The sequence below is a fragment of the Typopeltis vanoorti genome, chromosome 10, assembly GCF_054136105.1.
Source record: "Typopeltis vanoorti isolate ZY-2024b chromosome 10, IOZ_Tvanoo_1.0, whole genome shotgun sequence".
Classification (NCBI taxonomy): Eukaryota; Metazoa; Arthropoda; class Arachnida; order Uropygi; family Thelyphonidae; genus Typopeltis; species Typopeltis vanoorti.
This window is the reverse complement of record NC_143558.1, coordinates 95,430,496-95,452,735: the sequence shown is the minus strand read 5'-3', so window position 1 is coordinate 95,452,735 and position 22,240 is coordinate 95,430,496. Positions and strand designations below refer to the sequence as shown.

Below are 22,240 nucleotides of genomic sequence, written 5' to 3'. Positions count from 1 at the left end.
ACAAGTTTAAGAAAAGATATAACAGTCAGTTTTGGTGTATAGCCTTGCTCGATGAGTCCATGACTCCCTGGAGATCTCAGATAATAATAATGGGCATGCCAGATAACATCTGTCTTTCTTCTGTTTTATTTAGACAGGAATGTTTTAGAACACCAGATCAGATAGCATCTCATGTTCAAATATATCATATTCAGATAAATTTCAGCTGAATTCCCCAAATCATTAAATCTGGTGGAACTATCTGGTATGTTGAACAAGGGGTATTACCTTTTAAAGAAATTATGAGCAAAGTTGACATTATGAACAGAATATGAACTATTTCATGATTGAGTGAATTCCTGACAAATTCACTTCATGGTAAAAAAGAAAAAAAATTAAAATAAAAAAATAAATATTTCATTTTCTTTATAATGGAATCTGAATTTAAGACCAACTTTGTAATATATTATTACATTCGTCATTACAAAGCTACTGAAAGACTGGCTTTTTTTAATTTATTCAGTTTTCTTAAATTATTATTTTTTTTATGTTGGGCCCACAGATGAGAGGCTGGCTGATCGACCTATAGTACATTTTTACCGTATATGAGTATTGGGTTGGGAAAAGAGAAATGTATTTACATTTGATTTAAAATATCTGTATATTGTATTCCTTGAAAAATATAACAGGTGAAAGACTGTTCCACAGTAAAGCAGTAGAGGGATGAAGGAAGAGAAAAAGAAATTTGTTCTGTGGGTTTCGAAGTGTATTGTGAAAGGATGTTGGGTGGCAGATGTACATGTTCCAATGGGCTCAGTACTGAGTGGGGAAAATTATTGATGCTATTTCAGATGAATATTTGCCAATAGACAAATTACAGAAACCAAACTATGTGAAAGTGAGGAGAGCGAGTTGCTAAGAGACATGTCATTTATCAACCTAATTGTTCTCCTCTGTATTGAGTCAAGCATTTTGAGGGAACTTTTAGGTTCCCTCAAAATGCTTGACTCCAAATGTGAGAGCAGTATTCGATAGCTGGGCAGATTTGCATAAGGTTAACAGCTGTTTAGAGGTGAACTGATATCCTGAGTGAAAGAGAAATCCTAGTTTTTTGGAAGCTGAGGATGCAATGGTTGTGATGTGTTTATGCCAGAAGAAGCCTGATGTCAGGGTAATTCCAACAAGAAAAATCTCATCTTGTCCGGTAATTTGAGTGTTATCAAAAAATAATACTGGGGGGGAATTATTCTCTTCTTTGTGAGAAATAACACAAATAAAAGGAGGATTACAATTTGCAGTCATCTGCAAAACTGTATATTAAGTTGGAGATCAATTGAAGTAGGTCATTGATATACAGAAGAGGGGGTTTGGTGAGAGAACAGAACCTTGTGGAACCCCACCATTAGTTGGATGGTGAGAGGCCAGGGAAGAGTCTACCATCACACATATAGTGTGCATCCAGACAGAAAGCTGGCAATCCAATTGCTGAAGTCCTGAGACAATCCAAATGATAGGAGTTTGCTTAGTAAGCCTTTGTGCCAGACCAGGTCAAAAGCTTTGGAGATATCAAGTGCAACCACTTGACATTCGCTAAATTTCTCCATCGCATTTGTCCAGAGATGGGCAATATATGAGAGTAGATCTCCTGTTGATTGGCAGCAAAGAAATCCGTACTGGTGGTCACTTAATAGCTGGGTGACTTCGAGGTAGTGTAGGAGTTGAGACGATGGTTTTCTCCATCACTTTAGATAGGACTGAGGTGAGTGAGATAGGGAGGTAGTTAGATGGCAGTGATTTGTTACCCTTCTTAGGAATGGGTTGAATATAAGCTAATTTCCAGGCTTTGGGATATATACCAGTGGAGTAAGAGAGTATGTACAGCTGGCATAGGACAGGAGTCAGTTCTGATGCACAAACCTTCAGGACAATTAGAGGAGTGCCATCAGGGCCAGGAGACTTTCTTTTTGTATCTAATTTGGATAGTATTTTTCTGATCTCTTTCTGGCATAAGAATATAGGGGGGCATTGTATGTTGGGCATCTGAAATGATTGGAGGAGGGGGGGGTGGAGGCATTTGCCATTGTCAGTTATATGTGCATTGGAGGCAAAGTGTGAAGCCAGGATATTAGCTTTTTCTGCGAGTGATAATGATGCAATAGAGCCATCTGGGTATGAAGAATTGGGAATAGTGTAGGGCAAAAGTTACGACCAATTGCTTTGGCAAGAGACCAAAAGGCACGGCTGCCATTTGGCCAGGCTGCAGGTTTCCTGCTTTTTTGCCCATTCAAATTCTGTTTTGGAAGCATTGATAGCTTTCTTGCATATGTTTTGGGCTTCAGTATAAGCATTGAAGGTGGGAGTTCTTGATTTTGAGCCAGTTGTGGTATGCTTGATTTTTTAATTTGTACAGCCTTGGCACATCGTTTGGAGAACCAGGATTTAAACAGGGGATGGCAATTCAGAGAAGTATGGGGAATGTGTGTTCCCATGCCAGTGAGGATTACTTTGGTGATATGTTTGGTTTGGATTGGAAGACTGGAAACAAAACAATAGTCTAACCGTGAGAATGAAGCATAGTAGTCTTGGAGGCTGTCCCACTTGACAATGTTATAATGCCAAACTACTCTTGTGTGGAAGTGACTGTGTAGGTGTTGTTGTAAGGGGAAGGAGATGAGCACTAGATTGTGGTCAGAATTATCCAGGGGATTCACTACATATTTGGAAGGGTCATTGGTAAGGAAGAGATCTAGAGTATGTGGTGAGTGGTTCGGGTTATCTAGTATTCTGGTTGGCATGTGAACAATTTATGTAAGGTCGTTAGTGATGGTAAATATTTCAGCATCTCTGCCTGCAAGATCTGTACAACTGGAAGAGGAAATCCAGTTGGTGTTATGGACATTAAAATCTCTTAGGAGGATGATTTTGCTGTTAAGAGAGTGTGACTGGAGAAAATCAATTTTTAAGGAGAGGAGATTAATTGGTGTATTTTAGTATATTATTAGTTTTAGTGAGCTTATTATATTTAGTGATATAATTGTAGATATATTGTTAACTTAAGGTAGTCTTAAAAATGAGAAAATAAAATACATCATGGTTTGTCATTATGACAATTTCTCGCCCATGAACACACCTTATTTTGATTATTATGTAGAATTACTCATATGACCTAACAGCTTTATGCAACAATTTCTGGGAACCAATTATAGTATGAATTGTATATATAATGTACCAAAATGGAAATCTGCTATTTTAACAGCAATTACTTTATAAAATTTGACTATTACATTAGGAATATGAACAATGAAAAACTCTTCCAAAACATCTTCCAAATAAAAAACTAACACACGGAAGTAGCTTACTTGAACCTGCCATGCAAGAGCACCTTGAATAATGTTATCTGGAATGAACCTAGGACGACTACGTTCTTTCTTTTTACCACCAAACGATAATATTGCTATAAAGAAAATTTTTAAAAAAAGTTAAATATTTAAAAAAAATTCTTAATGAATAGAATATAAATAAAAACTGATGCGAATGTTTTCAGTTGCTACAAAAATAAGAATCTTTATTTACTACTTCATGTTAAATGTTAATTTGTTGTTTCAGATGATCTTAATATTTGTCTAATGTGTTCAGTATAAAAATACTACCTAACCCTAATTACTATCCTGAAATTACTTAAGTATAGCAGTGACTCCACTGCAAGATAATACAAACTCAGTTAAAGATGTTGAGGTATTCCTAAAATCATAACTATCTATGTAACATTGACTAAAACTGGGTTGGTCAGTGTTAAATTTTAGGATGTGCCTAATGCCTCTATATATCTGTAGATAGTTCTTTCTTCTTCTTCTTCTTCTTCCTAACATGAACAGTGGGACAAGTGGCCTGTTCCAGTTTGATGCTATCTCTTTCTTGGTCTTCCAATTCTTCTTTTTCCACTTATTTTATATCTGTATAATATTTTTGATAGTCTGCTGTTGTCCATTCAATTTAAATGTCCCATCCATTTTTGTTTATACTGTCTTATGTAGTAATTAAGTTCTATATTTAGGAGCCCCACTCCAAAAATTTCTTCATTTGTTTTATTGTCCACTTGGTATAACCATATCCAGCTGTTTTTCTGAGAAATTTCATTTCTGCTGTTTGATTTTGTTTTTCATCTTTCCTTTTTATAGTCCATGTTTCACTTCCATATAGTACAGTTGGTTTTGACAAGACATTATTAGTTTGATTCTAGTGTGTTCTTGTACTAGGATTGGCTTAAATATATTATTTATTATGCCACTTACTTTGACAAAGTTTGATATTTTAGTGTCTATGTCTTTTTCTTCTTCATATGATAAATCACATCCCAAGTATTTGAAAGTGTGTGTGTGTGCGCGTGCGTGTAGTAAAACCCCTTTTTTAAACTTTTCAGGGGACTGATGGAAAAAAGTGTAAATAGCAGGAAATGTGAAAAAAAAAAAACATTAAAAAAAGGATAAAAGATGACTTACTGCTAGTATGTGAGTCTACATACTAGATTACAAAATTTAATAACTGAATTTACAATTATTTACAACTATCTATTTAAAAAAATTTTTAACTGTTGATTTTTTTTTTTTTTTTTTTTTTTTTGACATAGTGCCAGATTGCTTTGCATTGAGTTCAATGTTTGACCTGTTTTTTACTATCGTGTTCAAAATGGACATGGAGAGTCCAAGATCTTTTGCTAAATGCACATGTGTTCCGGCATGCCAATCTACACATCGCAGAATTGCCATCTTTTCTTCTACCGAAATACATTTTCTGTCTTTTTTTCTCCATGTTACTAACATGGATACTCCATCACTGCAACTTAAAAGCAGCTTTCACACACTAAATTACATAGCAGAAATTCTGCAATATCAATTCTTACTGTGATTGAAAAATCATGGTATCACTCATCACTACTGCAAGCGTGCAAGTCACTGTGATGGCGGAAACAAAACTACAACCAAAAGCAACCATCTGGGAACAGAAATGCGCAGATTTCCATGGAAATCGATTCGAAAATCAGTGTTGCTACCCGAGAAAAAAATGTCCACATCAAGTTGTTAATGGCAGGAAAACAACATATCGTAAGAACAGGCCTTAAGACGGGACCAACGGAAAATGACGTAAATGGCAAAAAAACGTAAATTGCGGGAACATAAAAATGGGATTTTACTCTGTGTGTGTGTGTGTGTGTGTGTGTGTACACTGAAAAGCAGAGGTGAGAGGATACATCCTTGTTGTACTCCTCAATATATCTTTCCATTCTAAGATGTGTTCTAATTTAACTATTAATCTTTTTTTATTTCCTGTATATATTTCTTGAATGGATTGTAAAAGTTGGTTTGGTATATTTAAATTGGGTAATATTTTAAACAATTTTTGTCTATTAATTTTGTCAAAGGCTTTTTCATAATCAATAAAGGCTACATGTGTTTCTTTTTGAAATTCTCTTCTCTTTTCTATTTTAGAGTAAATCTGTAGATAAAATGTTTATATGATTGTTTATATGATTTGATCTGTAGATAGTTAAATTATCGAGAATGAGAATTATTGTCATAATTCTCATTCAATTATAATAAGGCATTTCTGTATCATAAATTATTATGCAAAAGGCTTTACACAATACAACAAAATCTGTCATACATGGTAATTTACCAAATATCCAGATGATAGGATGTGGCTAATGCAACGTAACCAAAAATTTTATTATTATTATTATTATTAGACATCTCCAGGGAGTCCAAGACTCATTGACGGAGGACACTCTACTCTACAACTCTCCGTCTCCACCACTCAACCTCATCATCTAGACCATAGGTTCACAAACTTTTTCGGGCCACCGCCCACTTTGCAAGACATAAATTTTGTAACACCCCCCCATTATATAAAATTGGGTTTAGTTTTGTACAAATCAATTGGAAAAGTGGTTTTATATATTTTGAAATGAAATATAATGAATATATTTGCTACTGTAAACATAACCTATTATACACACATATATACATGCTCTATTTCATTGATATAGAAAATTGACATCTATTTCTACCTGACATGGTAAATTTTCAAATGATTAAATAATTGAAATAGAAAATTGATAAAAATGATCGTGTAAGACGGGCATAAGATGAATTAAAATGCAATATTTAAATTTTAAATGATTATCTAATCGCAAAATCACAAAAATAATAATTAATTTTTAAATATATGTTATTAATTTCTTCTATAAAGAGCCGCCGACCCCTAGCCCCCCCCCCCCCCTCTAGAAGGCTTCAGCACCCACTGGAGGGCAGTACTGCCCACTCTGGGAACCTATGATCTAGACCATAGGTTCCCAAACTTTTTTGGGCCACCGCCCACTTTGCAAGACATAAATTTTGTAACGTCCCTCCCCTATTATACACACATATATACATGCTCTATTTTCTCATTGACATAGAAAATTGACATCTATTTCTATCTGACATGGTCAATTTTCAAATGACTAAATAATTCAAATAGAAAACTGATTAAAAAAATTGATCGCGTAAGATGAATTAAAATACAATATTTAAATTTTAAATAATTATCTAATCGCAAAATTACGAAAATAATTAATTTTTAAATATATATTATTAATTTCTTCTATAAAGAGCCACCGACCCCTAGACCGCCCCCAAATGGTTCTGATCCCACTATAGCCCCCCCTATAAGGCTTCAAAGCCCACTGGGGGGGGGGGGGGGGTACCACCCACTTTGGGAACCTATGATCTAGACCAATGCCATCTACTGTCCACCACCACCACCACTAGTATTTTTCACAGACAATCACAAACATCCGTGCCCAAGACAGGATTCAAACCCGCAGCCGTTTGGCTGGAGAGAAGATACGCTTACTAGTCGGCTAACAGGCCAAGTCGAATAATTTATGTATTCAATATTTCCATATTGTTTTGCATAAAATAAGGCACTGAAAAATTCAGTTACAAACTACTTAAAGTATTAAAAATGAGAAGAAATTCATTTTAATTTGTGTGCTATAAAGTAAGCGTTTACAAAGTAATGCATGACAAATACTGAGTTACAAATGCTTTTTTTTTTTTTTTTATGTTGGGCCCATATACGAGGTTGGTTGGTCAACCTACAGTACTTTAGTACCATATATGGGTAGTGGGATGGGAAAGGAGAAACTTGTTGACATTCGATTTAAAAGCCTGTATAATTGTATTCCTTGGGAAATACATCAGGGGGAAGACTGTTCCACAGTACAGCAGTAGCAGGGATGGAGGAGGAGGAAAAGAAACTTGTTCTGTGGGTTTCAAGGTGTACTGTGAATGGATGTTGGCTGTACGTGTTCCAGTGGGTTTAGTGCAGAGTGTGGGAATTATTGATGCTGTTTCAGATGAGCATGTTCCATGAAAATATTTGTAGAATATACAAATTGCAGAGACTAAACGTCTATGTGAAAGTGGGGGGGGGGGAGTGAGTTGGTAAGAGATGGATCATTTATCAGTTTAATCTCCTCTGTATTGAGTCAAGCATTTTGAGGGAGCTTTTAGGAGCCCCACTCCGAATGTGAGAACAGCATTATTGAAAGTGTTTTATCATTCTCTCTTATAAGCAAACAATTTATCCAATTATAATGATAGACATATGTATTTGTGAAGGTAGTGTTTCCCTTGCATAGCTAACCCATAAGGGCTAGAAATTAAATATTTATTTACTAATTAAAATAGAAGAGCTCCCTACTTAAAAAAAAAAAAAAAAAAAAAACTTACAAATTTATTAACATTCAACTTTCCTCTCCCACCTTCACTTCCTCCATTCCCCATGTAAACAAACAGTGAATTAGTTTGGTTATAAACCGATTCAATTATATACTTTCTCCTACTGAAATAAAAGTCACAAGCAAAGCTAAAATTTTACTATTCCCTTGAAAAATTTCTCTAGAGAAAAATATATTATCAAGAGCAAAACTAAATTATAAAATGAACCCAACAAAGATATTTTTCAAAAAAATAAACAATATTGTTAATAGCAAAATAATTTCCAAATCAGGTCCTTTCTCCCACCTCAAAAATTTAATTAAAAAAAAAACATCAGTAAAGCTGATAAGCCTGACATTGTTATCATTAACAAAACTCATTACCACAACAAAATCTCAGAGAGATGTCATCGATGATGTAATCAATCGAACTTAGAAAAGGCCTAAGTTTGATTCTCGTCATTAAGGGAGGTATCTTTATATGGAATTTTTCAATAGAATGTGAGTTAGATGATCTCATATGGAGGTAGCAGGGATTTTTCCCTCCTGGAAACTTGGGTTTCTCATCTCACATACAAACTGGCCCCTTCAGAACACATGGAATTTAGAGACAAAAAATACTAGTTGTAGTGGTGGGCAGTACATGCCGTTGAAGTAGATGATGGGTACTAGAGGTTCAGTGTAACGATGAAGACAGAGAGTTGTAAGTGTCCTCACGCGATGAGCCTACGGACTCCTTGGAGGTGTCACAAAAAATAATGACCCCGATATTTCTAAATTAATTACAGTGGATCTCTCTTCCAGTTTGCATTCTCATATTCTCTGGTCTATATATTTTTTTAAAACATTTTACATTTCAATACATTCAGCTATGAAATACGGATGGATTTATAATATCCCCTATTTCTATTTCTTTTCTCCTTTAGATATCCTTTCACTAATTAATATAATAATCACAGTTAAGTTTTCTGAAAATATCTACAAACATAGGTTTTCTGTTTTTCTATGAACCAACACATTAGCGAACAACTTGCAAAACAGTTCCTTGCCCACACGGAATCTCGACTTCATCCCCCCCCCCCCCCCCAAGAATTTCTGACTATGGTAGATGTGTCAAGTTGATGATGTCTTATTGGTACCATATTTACTTAAATATAACTTGTCCTCACATATATCTTGATCCCTGATTATACTTTATGAAATAAGAAATGAAAAAGTTTTGAACATACCTTGCACACGAAAAAAAAAAAGTTTAAAACTAAGAAATATGAGGGTGGTCTGAAAAGTTCGCAGCCTCGACCATAGATGGCAACACTATCAGCAAGACTTTTCTTTTTCTAAATTGGTACGTTTGGCATAAGCATTCATGTGAATTTGCAAGTCATTCTATCAAGTAGTTTGTTTTATACAGCTGTATGAAGCAAAGGTGTTGTCTGTATCCCTTGAAATGGATAAAATTGAGTATCGTACAGTTATAAAATTCTTTGTAAAAGAAGGTTTAATGCCAAAAGAAATTCATTTGAAGTTCATAAAAGTTTATGGGCACTCTTCTCCTTCGTTTTCAACAATTAAGAAATGGGCTGCCGAGTTTAAACGTGGCCACACCAGCCTTGAAGATGATCCAAGTGAAGAACATCCAAAAAGTGTAACACCACTAGAAATCATTGATCAAGTGCACAGTATGGTATTGGATGATCAGCCAGTCAAAGGTCATCCAATATCATACAATACAATACGACGCTTGCTCACAGCAGATCAAAAACACACTCGCATGAAAATCTCTGAACAGTGCTCGGAGCGTTTTAACAAGAATAAAACTGATTTTGTGGGTCGATTTATTACTATGGATGAGACTTGGATTCACCATTACACACCAGAATCAAAACAGCAGTCAAAACAGTGGACAAAAGCTGGTTGTTCTGTGCCAAAAAAGACAAAGTAGGTTCCATCAGCAGGGAAGGTCATGGCATCGGTGTTTTAGGATGCTAAAGGCATTCTGGTTATTAATCATCTTGAAAAGGGTAAAACAATAACCAAGGAATATTATTCCGATCTTTTAACCAGACTAGATGAAAAAATTCGTGAGAAAAGACCCTGTTTACAGAAGAAAAAAATCATCTTTCATCAGGACAATGCATCTTCCCACAAAGGTGTTTTAGCAATGGGAAAATTAAGGGATCTGCACTATGAATTGTTGAACATCCACACTATTCCTCAGATTTGGCTCTGTCTGATTTTCTATCTCTTCCCAAAACAAACTCTTCCTTGCTGGTCAGCATTTTTCTTCGAATCAAGAGGTGATTGCAGCTGTAAAGGGGTATTTTGCAGATCTTACCGAGAATCACTACAGAGACGGGATAATGGCACTGGAGAATCACTGAAATAAATGTATTAGTCCTAAGGGAGATCATGCTGAAAAACAAAAATATTGAAATTATAAATTCGTTTTTTCACTGTCATCTGCAATATCCATGACAACTTAAAAAAAAAAAAAAAAACTATGCCATTCATTCTTCTAGAATGTATCTAGTTAAAGAGAATTACTGGAATTGATTCTGCCAGTCTGTAAATCAGATTTTGTTCATTTTTACAATAGAAGTGAGTTTCTTTGCAAGAATTTGTATCTGAATTTATCCTCATAAAATTTACCATCCAAATCACTAAAATGAAGAAAAATATTGTTTAATCATCAGGGAGGTAAAGAGTTCTTTTATTGTTAATTCTATAATCAAATAGTGTAATAATACCACCAAAACTGTACCACAAAACTTATTAAAACATAAAACCACAAAAATGCAACCCAACTTATGTCACAATGGTTTAGTAATTTAACTGTGAATCCAGATGCAATACCTACTACATTGGATTCACTATTCATTCTTTAAAATTACATTTAATTAAACATTACTGTGAATGCAACAAAAATGTGCACAAATTCACATGGAGAGAAGAGGCAAGGAATAAGAAAAGTCTCATTGACTATGTTATTGTTGATAGTGATATTTTCTCACTGGTGCAGGACACCAGAGTGTACAGAGGATTTGAAATTGGAAGTGATCACTATTTAGTCTTGAGCAGGATAAAATTTAATTTCATATTGAAAAGAATAACATTTAAGAAAGTTTTAAAACGAATAAAAGTTGAGCAGCTCTCAGATGTGAACTGTAGACTAAAATACACAAAGATTATTGAAGAAAAATTGAAAGAATTTGAGAACAGGAATCAAACCTTGGAGATTCAGTGGCAAACTCTGAAGAAAACATTGATTGATTCTGCCAGAGATGCATGTGGTGAGGTTGTCTGCAAGGATAAAAAAATCAGAACTCCCTGGTGAACACAAGAAGTTAAAGAGGCAGTGAAGGAAAAGAAGAAAGCATATCAAAAGTTCCTCTCAAATAAGTCGGCTTGTCCTCTTAGAGAATACAGAGACAAATGTAAGAAAGCTAAACAGTATGTAAAACTAGTTAAACAAAAGTCATGGGAGGACTTTGGCAAGAATATAGAAAATAAATATCAAGAAGGTGGCAAAGTATTCTGGAGGTTGTTGAAGAAGCTTAGGAATGGAGGAAAGAGTACTGTAAAAGGAGTTGGAGATGATAAAGATGGCATGAAAATGGGAGAAAAAGATATTCTTGAAGTATGGAGTAATTACTTTGAAAAACTGATAAATGAAACAAGCAATGATGACAGCACAGTGGTAAAAAACACTGACCAGGCATGCAGTCAGGAATACATATCCATACTTGAAGTAGAAAAAGCCATCAAAGGCCTGAAATGTGGAAAGGCAGCAGGAGTAGATGATATTCGACCAGAAATGTGGTCGAATATCATCTACCCGTCGAATATCTTATACCACCATACCGAAAAAGTATGGTGGTATAAGAGTCTTACAGTGACTGCACTGCATAGTTCAGAAAGCTTGGAAAGAGGGACGAATTCCCGATGATTGAAGTAGAGCTCTCATAGTACCCATATATAAAAAGGGAAATAAAACTGAATGTGAGAATTACAGAGGTATTTCTCTGCTAAGTGTTTCTGGCAAGATCTATAGAAATATACTTGTGGAAGAAAAGCTTGGCGAAGAACGAGCTGGATTCAGGCCAAATAGAGGCTGTCAGGATCAGATTTTCACTTTACGACAAATAGTGGAAAAATCATGGGAATACAGCAAAGATCTGTATTTAAGTTTTGTCGATTTGGAAAAGGCATATGACAAGGTGCCAAGAGAGAAGCTATTCAATACGCAACAGTTATATGTCAATGGGGCATTATATCAAGCAATACTTGGTCTTTATTTGAGTTGTAAATCAGCAGTTAGAATTGAAGGAAGTACAGGAAGATGGTTTAATGTTAAATCTGGTGTGAGACAAAGATGTGCATTATCCTCTCTGTTATTCATTATCTATATAGATCACATTATGAAAGAAAGTGGTATTAAACATGATATCAAAATTGGAGATGTTAATGTCAGCTCTTTGCTTTATGCGGATGATGTTATACTTCTAAATAAATCCGCTACAAGTCTGCAAGATTCTCTGACTAAATTGAATAGCTGTTGTAATAGATATCGTATGAAGGTCAGCAATAAAAAGACAAAGACAATGAAAATAGGCAGAATCATTGAAAATGTCAACTGTGTTGTGAATGGAGAACCTGTGGAACAAGTAAAACATTCCAGCTACTTAGGCACGATTTTTAGTCAAGATGGTAAATTAAATATAGAAATAGACAACAGAATCAGCAAATTGGTATGGTTGGAAGTTAATTGAATAAATTCATATGGAATAAGAGAGAAATTAGTTGGAACACTAAATTAGCTGTATACAAGACAGTGTTCAAAACAGTTTTAACTTATGGATCTGAGAGCTGGATCAGAAGTAAAACACTTGACCAAAGACTAGAGAATGCAGATATGAGAGTCCTGAGAAAGATTAGAGGCGTGAACAGATGGCACAATGGCAATATCATATTAAAAACGAGGATATTAGGAAAGAACTTGACATTGTCAATATCCAGGAATGCGTCAGCAGAGCTAATCTCAGGTGGTATGGTCACTTCAACAGAATGGGCAAAGAGAGATTAGCGAAACAAGTGTTCTCTGCCAGGTTGGCAGCAAAACGACCCAGAGGAAGACCAAGATATAGGTGGATTGATACAGTACAAAGTGCCTTAGACGATAGAAATATAAGATCTGATAATGTTGGAGTCTTGACAACTAACAGACTGATTTGGAGGAAAATTGTAGATAGGAAGTTAGTAATGATGTAATTTTTTTCATGAATACTATCATATCCTGTACACCCATTGAGGGTACATGGCAGGAATTTGATGATGATGTGAATGCAACATTCCAATGCTTTGACTATTTACGACTAAATAAAAAAAGATATATAAACAAAAGAACTCTAGCAATAATATTGATAGGATTCACCATACTGAAATATCAAGATTATGCAGACGAAAGCAAATTATGTTGCTCAGAACTTGTCTATAAAATCCCAATACATGTGTGATAAATAAACACACAAAGACCTTATCTAATCTTGTCCACCTGGCAATTAAATAAGATGAAATACTTCTCCTAAATGAGCCATGAGGGAAGCCTCAAAATAGTTTCACCTTTCATAATTTTATGACAAATTTACTGAAATGGTCAGCAAATTATCATTCACACTGCTGGCTTGACACTACACTAGTTTCCATAAATTAAGGAAGAAAGGAAAAAAAATTGTGATAACTTAAAACTGTATGATGAATTTTTACGCAATTCAATGAAAAGCAGTATGATACGAGATGTGAAAGAAACACCTACAAAAATTATAAATAAATTATTTATTTCAGTAACAAAAGGGTATATGAAAACAATGGTTTAAAAAAGTCAAATTGACTCAATAGGGAAGGTGGTCAGGTTATCCTTCACAGCAATACAGCTAGGCTTTATACAAAAACCGACTTTTGAAAAAACTAGTTTTCGAATTTTTATTAAAAAAAAATGTGTGTGTATATATATATATATATATATATATATATATATATATATTTTTTTTTTTTTACTAAGTAATTTAAGGAAATTACAACATCAACTAGGATATACATTAAAATAAATTTTAATATACTTCAATATTTCGGAAACGTCACGTTGCCATTTTCAAGAAACTTAAGATCAAGACACGTGCACGCAGGCACAACAAACAGTAAATGAGGAAGAAGCAGGAAGCTATTATTTCTCCTAAAGTCCTGATGGTGCCCCCTAGCGGGCAATGTTGGTATTCTTGGGCAATTGGGCTGAAGGTCTTCTGATGGAGGTTTCCCAAATTTGAGGCAGTCTCATGCAGCCAAATTTGTTGAGGTTTGGATTGTTTCTTAGGGCTGAAGCTGATTCCATGAAAAGCCTTTCATATTTGTATTTATTATGGTGTACTATCGTGGCTTTCTTCCACCGTATTCTATGGCAGGTATCCAACACATGGTCAGCAAGACCAGAGTGGCTGTATTGGTGAAACAACCAACACCCCAGAATCGAATTCGCCCTGGAAAAGAAAAAAAATAACTGCCTTCCTTTCTTAGACACACTAGTCACCCACCAGCCTGATGGAACCTTGGTTTTCTCAATGTATAGAAAACCCACCCATACAGGCAGATACATTCACCAACAATTCCACCACCCCTCCTCGCAACAATATGGAGTCATTAAGACACTACACAACAGGGCTAAACTTATCTGTTCAAATGACAATGCCCTAACCACAGAACTAAACCACATTCTCAACACTTTCTCAGCCAATGGCTACTCTCCCCCCCCCCCAAAAAAATCGAAAAAATATTGAAACCAGTAACCCACAAGGATTACTCTAAATCCATCACCATACCCTATATCCAAGGCACCTCGGAAAAAAATTACAAAAATCCTAAAAAAACATGACTTAACTTCTTGTTACAGACAATATAAAAAATTGGCATCCCTTATCCGCTCTACTAAAGACCAACCTCCCCTCCTAGACCTACCTGGTGTATACCAGGTCCCTTGCAGCTGTAAGGGACCTGGTATACACCAGGTCCTAGTAAGCTGTCCTACTTTGGCCAAACAGGCAGGACAGCCAATATCAGAATTTCAGAACACAAGGAGTACATCCGGTTTCACCAATACAGCCACTCTGGTCTTGCTGACCATGCGTTGGATACCTGCCATAGAATACGGTGGAAGAAAGCCACGATAGTACACCGTAGTAAATACAAATATGAAAGGCTTTTCATGGAATCAGCTTCAGCCCTAAGAAACAATCCAAACCTCAACAAATTTGGCTGCATGAGACTACCTCAAATTTGGGAAACCTACATCAGAAGAACTCCAGCCCAATCGTCCAAGAATACCAACATTGCCCACTAGGGGGCACCATCAGAACTTTAGGAGAAATAATAGCTTCCTGCTTCTTCCTCATTTACTGTTGGTTGTGCCTGCATGCACGTGTCTTGTTCTTAAGTTTCTTGAAAATGGCAACGTGATGGTGCCGAAATATTGAAGTATATTAAAATTTATTTTAATGTATATCCTAGTTGATGTTGTAATTTCCTAAAATTACTTAGTAAAAAATGCATAACCAACATCTAAGCCTTTCCACGAGAAAAAAAAAATATATATATAAATATATATATAAAGATTGAATGACTAGAACCGAGAGAAATGAAAACAAAGTTTATTAGTACTACACAACTAGTTTCAGCTTGTATCAGCCTTCGTCAGGTGCACATTAATTTTTAATGTGCACCTGACTAGTTGTGTAGTACTAATAAACTTTGTTTTTCATTTCTCTTGGTTCTAGTCATTCAATCTTTTTATAAAAACGTATAACAACCGGGTAAATCAATCTTCATACATATATATGTGATTAAAAAAGTAAAATAATATTTACTTATTTTAAAATTTTTCAGTTTATTTAATATTTAAGGAACTAAAAAAATATAACAAAACAAAATATACTCCATACAAAACTAAATAAAAATAAAATAAAATAACTAAAATCCGACATTTTAACTCTCTCACAGGCTATTGAACTCGGTTTTATCATTTTCAGGGCATCAAATAATAAATCTAAATTCTTTGTTCTTTTATTGGTAGCCTCAAATACTGAAAATTTGGCCTTCAGTGTCTTCGGATTTGATATTATTTCTTTGGGTTCCTCAAGAAACCTATGAACTGATTTTTCCATGGCTTCTTTTAGAGCATCGCCCTGATTAATAGTTTCTCCATCTCCAATATATTCATCATCAGAATTTGTTTCCATACAAGAATTTGGATATATTCTAGACAATATTTTTCCAGATAACTTAATAATATCGAGTTTTGAAGCTAGTGGTAATAATACACTAGATTTTTTTGTTGAAATGTTTTGTGGATTTTGCAAATATAGCAAAAGGGTCAATCCAACTTGTCTTCTTTCTTTAAATCTTATTTCTAAAGCATTTAATAATTCTGAACTAATTTCAGTCTTTAAATTTTTTAGTTCATTTAACAGAAATTCAAATATGCCTTCACTTGTTAATAAACTGGCATCTCACTGCCCTAAGGCCTCAGCTGCTAGACATACTGGTCCCAACATTTTAAGAAGCTCCATGATTTTAGGATGTTGAGCTTCATTTCACCTATGAGAAGCACCAATATCATTCAAAGCTAAAACAACACATTCTTTTCATGTTATAAATCTTTCAATCATGGCCTCTAAACTATTCCATCTTGTTTGGCAGTCATGAATCAGACTTAATTCCTTTCCTTTTTTTCTTGTTTTACATAATTCTGAAGGATGCTATCTCTTATGGAAGATTTTCTAAAAATTTGCAAATTTCTCTAATTTGGTAAATTGATTGTTTGTAATTGTCAAACAACATAGGGAATCCACAGTTGTTATCTAGATCAAGAGAATTTTAAAAATTCTCGTCATAGTCATCTTCCGATTCCTCACTTGTAACATATACATCGATTTCAAGTCAAAATGTTAACGTTTTTAATTAAATAATTTTTACATATTAATTCTAGTATCTAAAACTGTTTTTTTTTTTTTATTTAAAAACCGGTTTTTGAATTTTACAGATTTATCCAAAAAAAAAAAGGTTTTTAAAAACCAACAAACCTAAAATACAGCACTCTGTGCAGGAAAAGTGGTAATAACAACCACTGTTCCTGCAAAACTCTTAAGTGCCTCAATTTTTTTTTTTTTTGCAAATTTATAAAAAAACGTTTTACCCGGTTTTTTGTAAATACTGGATTTCGAAAACTAGTTTTTTCGAAAGTCAGTTTTTGTATAAACCCTAGCTGTATTGCTGTGATGGGTAACCTGATCACTTTCCTTATCGAGTCAATTTGACTTTTTTTAACCATTGTCTTCATATACCCTTTTGTTACTGAAAGCAGCAACATGTCTGCCTAGAGTATCCCAGACATGCCAACTGGATTGAAATCAGCCAGTCTGTAGTATGAACTGGCCAACCGAGACCTGACTAGCCAGCCCATACATATGATGCTCTCTTCTTTAAGATAATCACCCTATCACAACCACATATGAACAAACATGGCAGTCCAGAACCTTATCTCTAAGTTGTGCATACATACATAGTTCTTCTAGGAAGCACATACAAAGTAGTGCATTCCACCTACCAGATGCCTTCCCAAACCATCACACTACCTCCACATTAAGTGCCCCTTTCACAGATATTAAAAGAATGATAACATATCCTTGGTAATCTCCAGATCAGAGCATGCCTGGTACTGCTTTGCAAAGCAAATTTGAATTTGTCTAAACAATACCAACCACCATTTGTCTTGGGTTCAGTTGATGTGGAGCCTTGCCCACTTCAAAAGCTCTCTCTCCTTTGGCACTGGGATAGGGACAGAGACTACTCATTACCTTGACTATCATACAAATCATCCTTCATGAAGCCTTCTATATAGGAACAGATTCCAATGTTCCTGTAACTGACTCAAGGTCAGATCACAGCTGATTCAGGGTATCACTATTGTTACAACAAGCAGATAATCAGAGACATCAGTCACCAACTGCAGTTGTAGCCCATGGCCTTCCTTCAATGGATCTCTGAGATGCAGTTTATGACTGTCAGAATTGGTTCCACAATCTGTGAACCACAGAACTACTCAACTGTCTGGCTAACTTCACCTAACTTTGGCTGGCCTTTATTCTTATGATGGCTAGCCAGTTGAATTCATTCATTAAATGTCTTTCGCCCATATCCAAGAATGTCGCTATCACAAAACGTGTCATTCTTACTCTATACATAAAATGGTAACAACTGCTTTTATGTCACGGCTCATTTGCATATACCATTTACAGTACAACTCATTTCTATATGATATGCAGGAGGGTGGCTGTTCATTTGAAGCAATCCAGAGTGAGATTAAGGCCAGAAAGACAAAATATATACAGTAGTTGGTTGTTGCTATAGGCCAGAGTTCCACAGATGATCTGGAAGACATGCATCGGCAAATTAGTACAATGAGTATAGGAAAGTGATTATTATGGGGAGCTTCAACTATGGAGATACAGACTGGAAGGAAGAAAATAGAATTTACACACCTGGGAGATGAACTCGCAAACTCAGAAGAAAACATCAACTGATTCAGCCAGGGAAGCACATGGCGAAATTGTCTGCAGGAGTAGAAAAGTCAGAACTCCATGGCAGACCAAGGAAGTTAAAGAGGTATCGGTGGAAAAGAAGGCAGCATATCGAAAGCACCTAGCAAGTGAATTAGTGTGCCCCAAGAAAATAGAGAAAAAAAATGTAAAAATGTGTTTGGATTGTAATTACTTTAAACGATAACTGAATGAAACAAGAAGTGACAGAACAATGGATGCAATCAGAATTGCATATTAATACTTGAGGTAAGAAAAACCATCAAAAAACTGAAATGTGGAAGGGCAGCTGGAGTAGATGACATTCAATCAGATCTCAATTATGGAGGTATAAAAGTTTTACAGTGGCTGAACTGCATAATTAAATCAGAAGGCATGGTCAGAAGGTCAAATTCCAGATGATTAAAGTAGAGCTTGCACAGTACCCATCTTTTAAAAGGGAAATAAAAGCAAATGTGAGAATTACAGATGAATTTCCCTTCCAAATGTTCCAGATAAAATTTATGTAAGCATAATTGAGAAGAGGCTGAGAATAATTGCTGAAGATAAACTTGGAAAAGAACAAGCTGGTTTCAACCCAAACAAGGATTGTCAAGACAAACAGATGAGAAAACGTGGGAATATAACTCAGTGGCGTAGCTAGAGCTGTTGTCACCCCGGGCGGTCCCCGAGTTTGCCGTCCCTCTCAATACACATCAAAAATACTACAAAAAGTCAAAACGACATATAGGGAAATAAATTAAAACACTATGTTTATTTTTGAAGTAAAACTTTAATTTCAACATTCTAAAATGTTATTTTTCTTGCTTTTCTGTTAGCAAAATCATCGATGACATTTGCGAAGTCTGTAGGTAATTCTTTATCAAATTTTATTTAGAAAAACTCCTCTCACAACTAGCAACACTTACAGCCATTGTGAGGAAAATTTGCAGTATTATTACAATATTTGGAACTGAGTTCTCGAGACTGTATTTTAGAATTAACTGCAAAAGTTAGAAAAGGTTCAAAGTGCTACCCAGGACGGACCGCCCCCTCCGCACCCCCCAGCTACGCCACTGATATAACTAGGATCTGTATTTAAGCTTTATAGATCTGTAAAAGTCATATTGACAAGGTGCCAAGAGAAAAGATGTTCAAAACACTACAATTGAATGGGACACTGTACTCAGCAATAAGCAGTCTATATTTGAGTTGTAAGTCCGCAGTTGCAACTGAAAGAGGTATACAAGAAGATAGTTTGATGTTAAATCAGGTGTGAGACAAGGTTGCATTATCTCCACGTTACCCATGATCTATACGAGTCACATTAGGAAAGAAAGTGTAATTAAACCTGAGATAAAAACTGGAGATATTCAACTGAACTCAGCTCTTTACTTTATGTAGATGATGTACTATGAAGCAAATATTTTAAAAATGTGTAGGATTCCAAAACTAAATTGAACAACAGCTGTAGTATATTCAGCATAAAAAAAATCAACAATAAAAAAGATTATGAAAACAACACTGAAAACATCAACTTCATTCAGAATGAAAAATTTATGGAAGAAGAAAAAAAATTTTTGGCGATTTAAGCACAATTATTAGTGAAACGAAATAAGGAAACAGACAATAGAATGAGCAAAGGTGGTATGGTATGAGTCAAATGAATAAATTTATGCAGAACAACAGAGAAATTAGTCAAAACATCGAGCCAGGTATATATAAGACAGTGTGTGTGTGTATGTAAACCAAGTTAACTTATGGATCTGATGTCTGGGTTAGAAATAAAGCACTTGATCAAAGACTGGAGACCACAGATATGAGTGTTCTAGGGAAAATTAGAAGAATAAATAGCATCAATGGCAGAACCATATTAAAAATAAGGATATTAAGAAAGAAGTTGGCATTCTTAGCATTCAGGAATCTGAACAGAGCTAGTCTGAGATAGTATTGTCACCTTAAACAGAATAGAGAGGAAAGGTTAGCAAAACAAGTTTTTTTTTTTTTATAGCTAGTATAAAGTAATAAGCAAAGTTTCGTTCTATGAAATGTCCCATGTGCTAATGGCTACAACTTTTTAAATTAAGAAAGGGTTAAAAATATTATTAACGAAAGTGATTTGATTATAAATCTATGGAATTGCTTCCCTTTTCTGTTTTTGTAGTAAAATATTTAAGTAGTTTCCTACAGGTTAAGATTTATCAGAATTGATGTAAAAAATGATGAAATAAAATAAATCAAAAATTAAAAATGCCAAGAAATTATATTCTTGTTTAATCCTTTATCCAATGTAAGCAAACAGTCTGCACTTGATGTTTCTTCCCAAGTAGGCTATTTGTATCTAGAAGCTAATAACTTCACATTAATTGCCTTATTATCCCATAATACAAATCACACATCCTTTCAGGTGTATATAATGCTATGCATTATTGGAAGGACCATACCCAGACAAGTTTCGACCTTTATCGAGGTCTCATCAGTGCAAGCCCAAAAGAGATACCAAGGTTGAAGTAATACAGAAATCATATACCGGGTGATTATAAAATAACATCAAGTGTTCAGAGCCCTCTAGCGAGTAATGTATTGGACGAAACACACCAATATTCGGTAGACGTACATAGTAAAACATGAGGATTCGATTTAACGAAAAAAAAAAAAAAAAAAGTACCAAAAGTTGCCAACAGGGGAAATTTTGGCGCTGCCAAATTAATTTTAGTAGGTGTGACTAATGAATGACTAAATGGCAAATGAGAGACCGCACACATCAATTTCATGACGTTTATTGTTAATTACAAATGAGGTTCAATATGACCACCATTCTGATGTTCCAGAAACTGCATACGGTGCACGACATTTTCCACAGTGGCTCACAACATATCGGAATTGTTTGTCTCACATGTAACGTTATTCGATCTTTCAAAGTTGGAATATCGGGTACATGTCCTTGATACACAATGCTTTTAAGAAATCCCCACAGCCAAAAGTCAAAGGATTGAGATCAGGCGATCTCGGTGGCCATGGCATGGGGAAATGTTTCTTCTAATGATTCTTCTGTCAGAGAAATGTTGTCGCAAAACACACTGCACCTGAAGTCTGATGTGGAGTGGTGCACCATCCTACATGAAGATGGTCGAATCGAAACATCCTCTTTGCTGTAGTTGTGGAACCACAAGGTTCTGTAGCATATTGGCATGCCTGTTAGCATTGACGGAACAGGTCACTGGTCCATTTTGGCGATTTTCCTCGTAAAAGTATGGACCGATGATAAAAGATGCCATAAATCCACACCACACTGGGACTTTGGGCAAGTGGATAGATATCTGCAGACACACGTGCAGATTAGTTGCAGCCCAAATGTAACAGTTGCATGTGTTAATATCGCCGTTCAAATAAAAGTGTGCTTCTTCACTCCATAAAATCTGCCACGGCCATGCATCATCCACTTCCATACGTGCTCAAAGAATCTCAAAGATAAGTTGATTCATGTGGTCGCATCACCAGGGCGCAATTCTTGAACATGACTGATTTTATAGGGGTAAAACTTCAACATCTGATGTAGGATTTTCCACACTGCTGTGTATGCGATATCCATTTGCCGGGATATTGCTCGTGCACTGCTGGTACCCTGCACATTTGTCATCTCCTATTCCACAATAGCAGTTGCAACTTGTTCAACTTGTTGGGTATTTATTTGTTTGCGTCCCCTGCCTACCTGCACTGCTAAAGTTCCAGTAGTTTCAAATCGCCGAATCAGTTTTTCATAAGTTTGTTACGCTAATTGGTCCTTTTCATAAATTTTTCATACGCCGAAAATCACGAAGACAAGCACTGGCATTATTGTTCTGCTGATAATAGAGTTTGACTAACAAAGCATGCTCACGTA

The 22,240-nt window shown here is 35.3% G+C and overlaps 1 protein-coding gene across 4 annotated transcripts in view; it reads right to left on the bottom strand.

Moving 5' to 3' along the window:
• The window catches only part of LOC150102608 (signal-induced proliferation-associated 1-like protein 2), a 485,410-nt gene that overhangs the window by 203,710 nt on the left and 259,460 nt on the right, over positions 1–22,240 (bottom strand). For all 4 annotated transcript variants that reach the window (XM_090398858.1, XM_090398862.1, XM_090398859.1 and 1 more), the window contains one exon: positions 3,339–3,433. In XM_090398858.1, the coding sequence (XP_090254984.1) occupies positions 3,339–3,433 (95 nt within the window). The remainder of the gene's footprint in view (positions 1–3,338; positions 3,434–22,240) is intronic.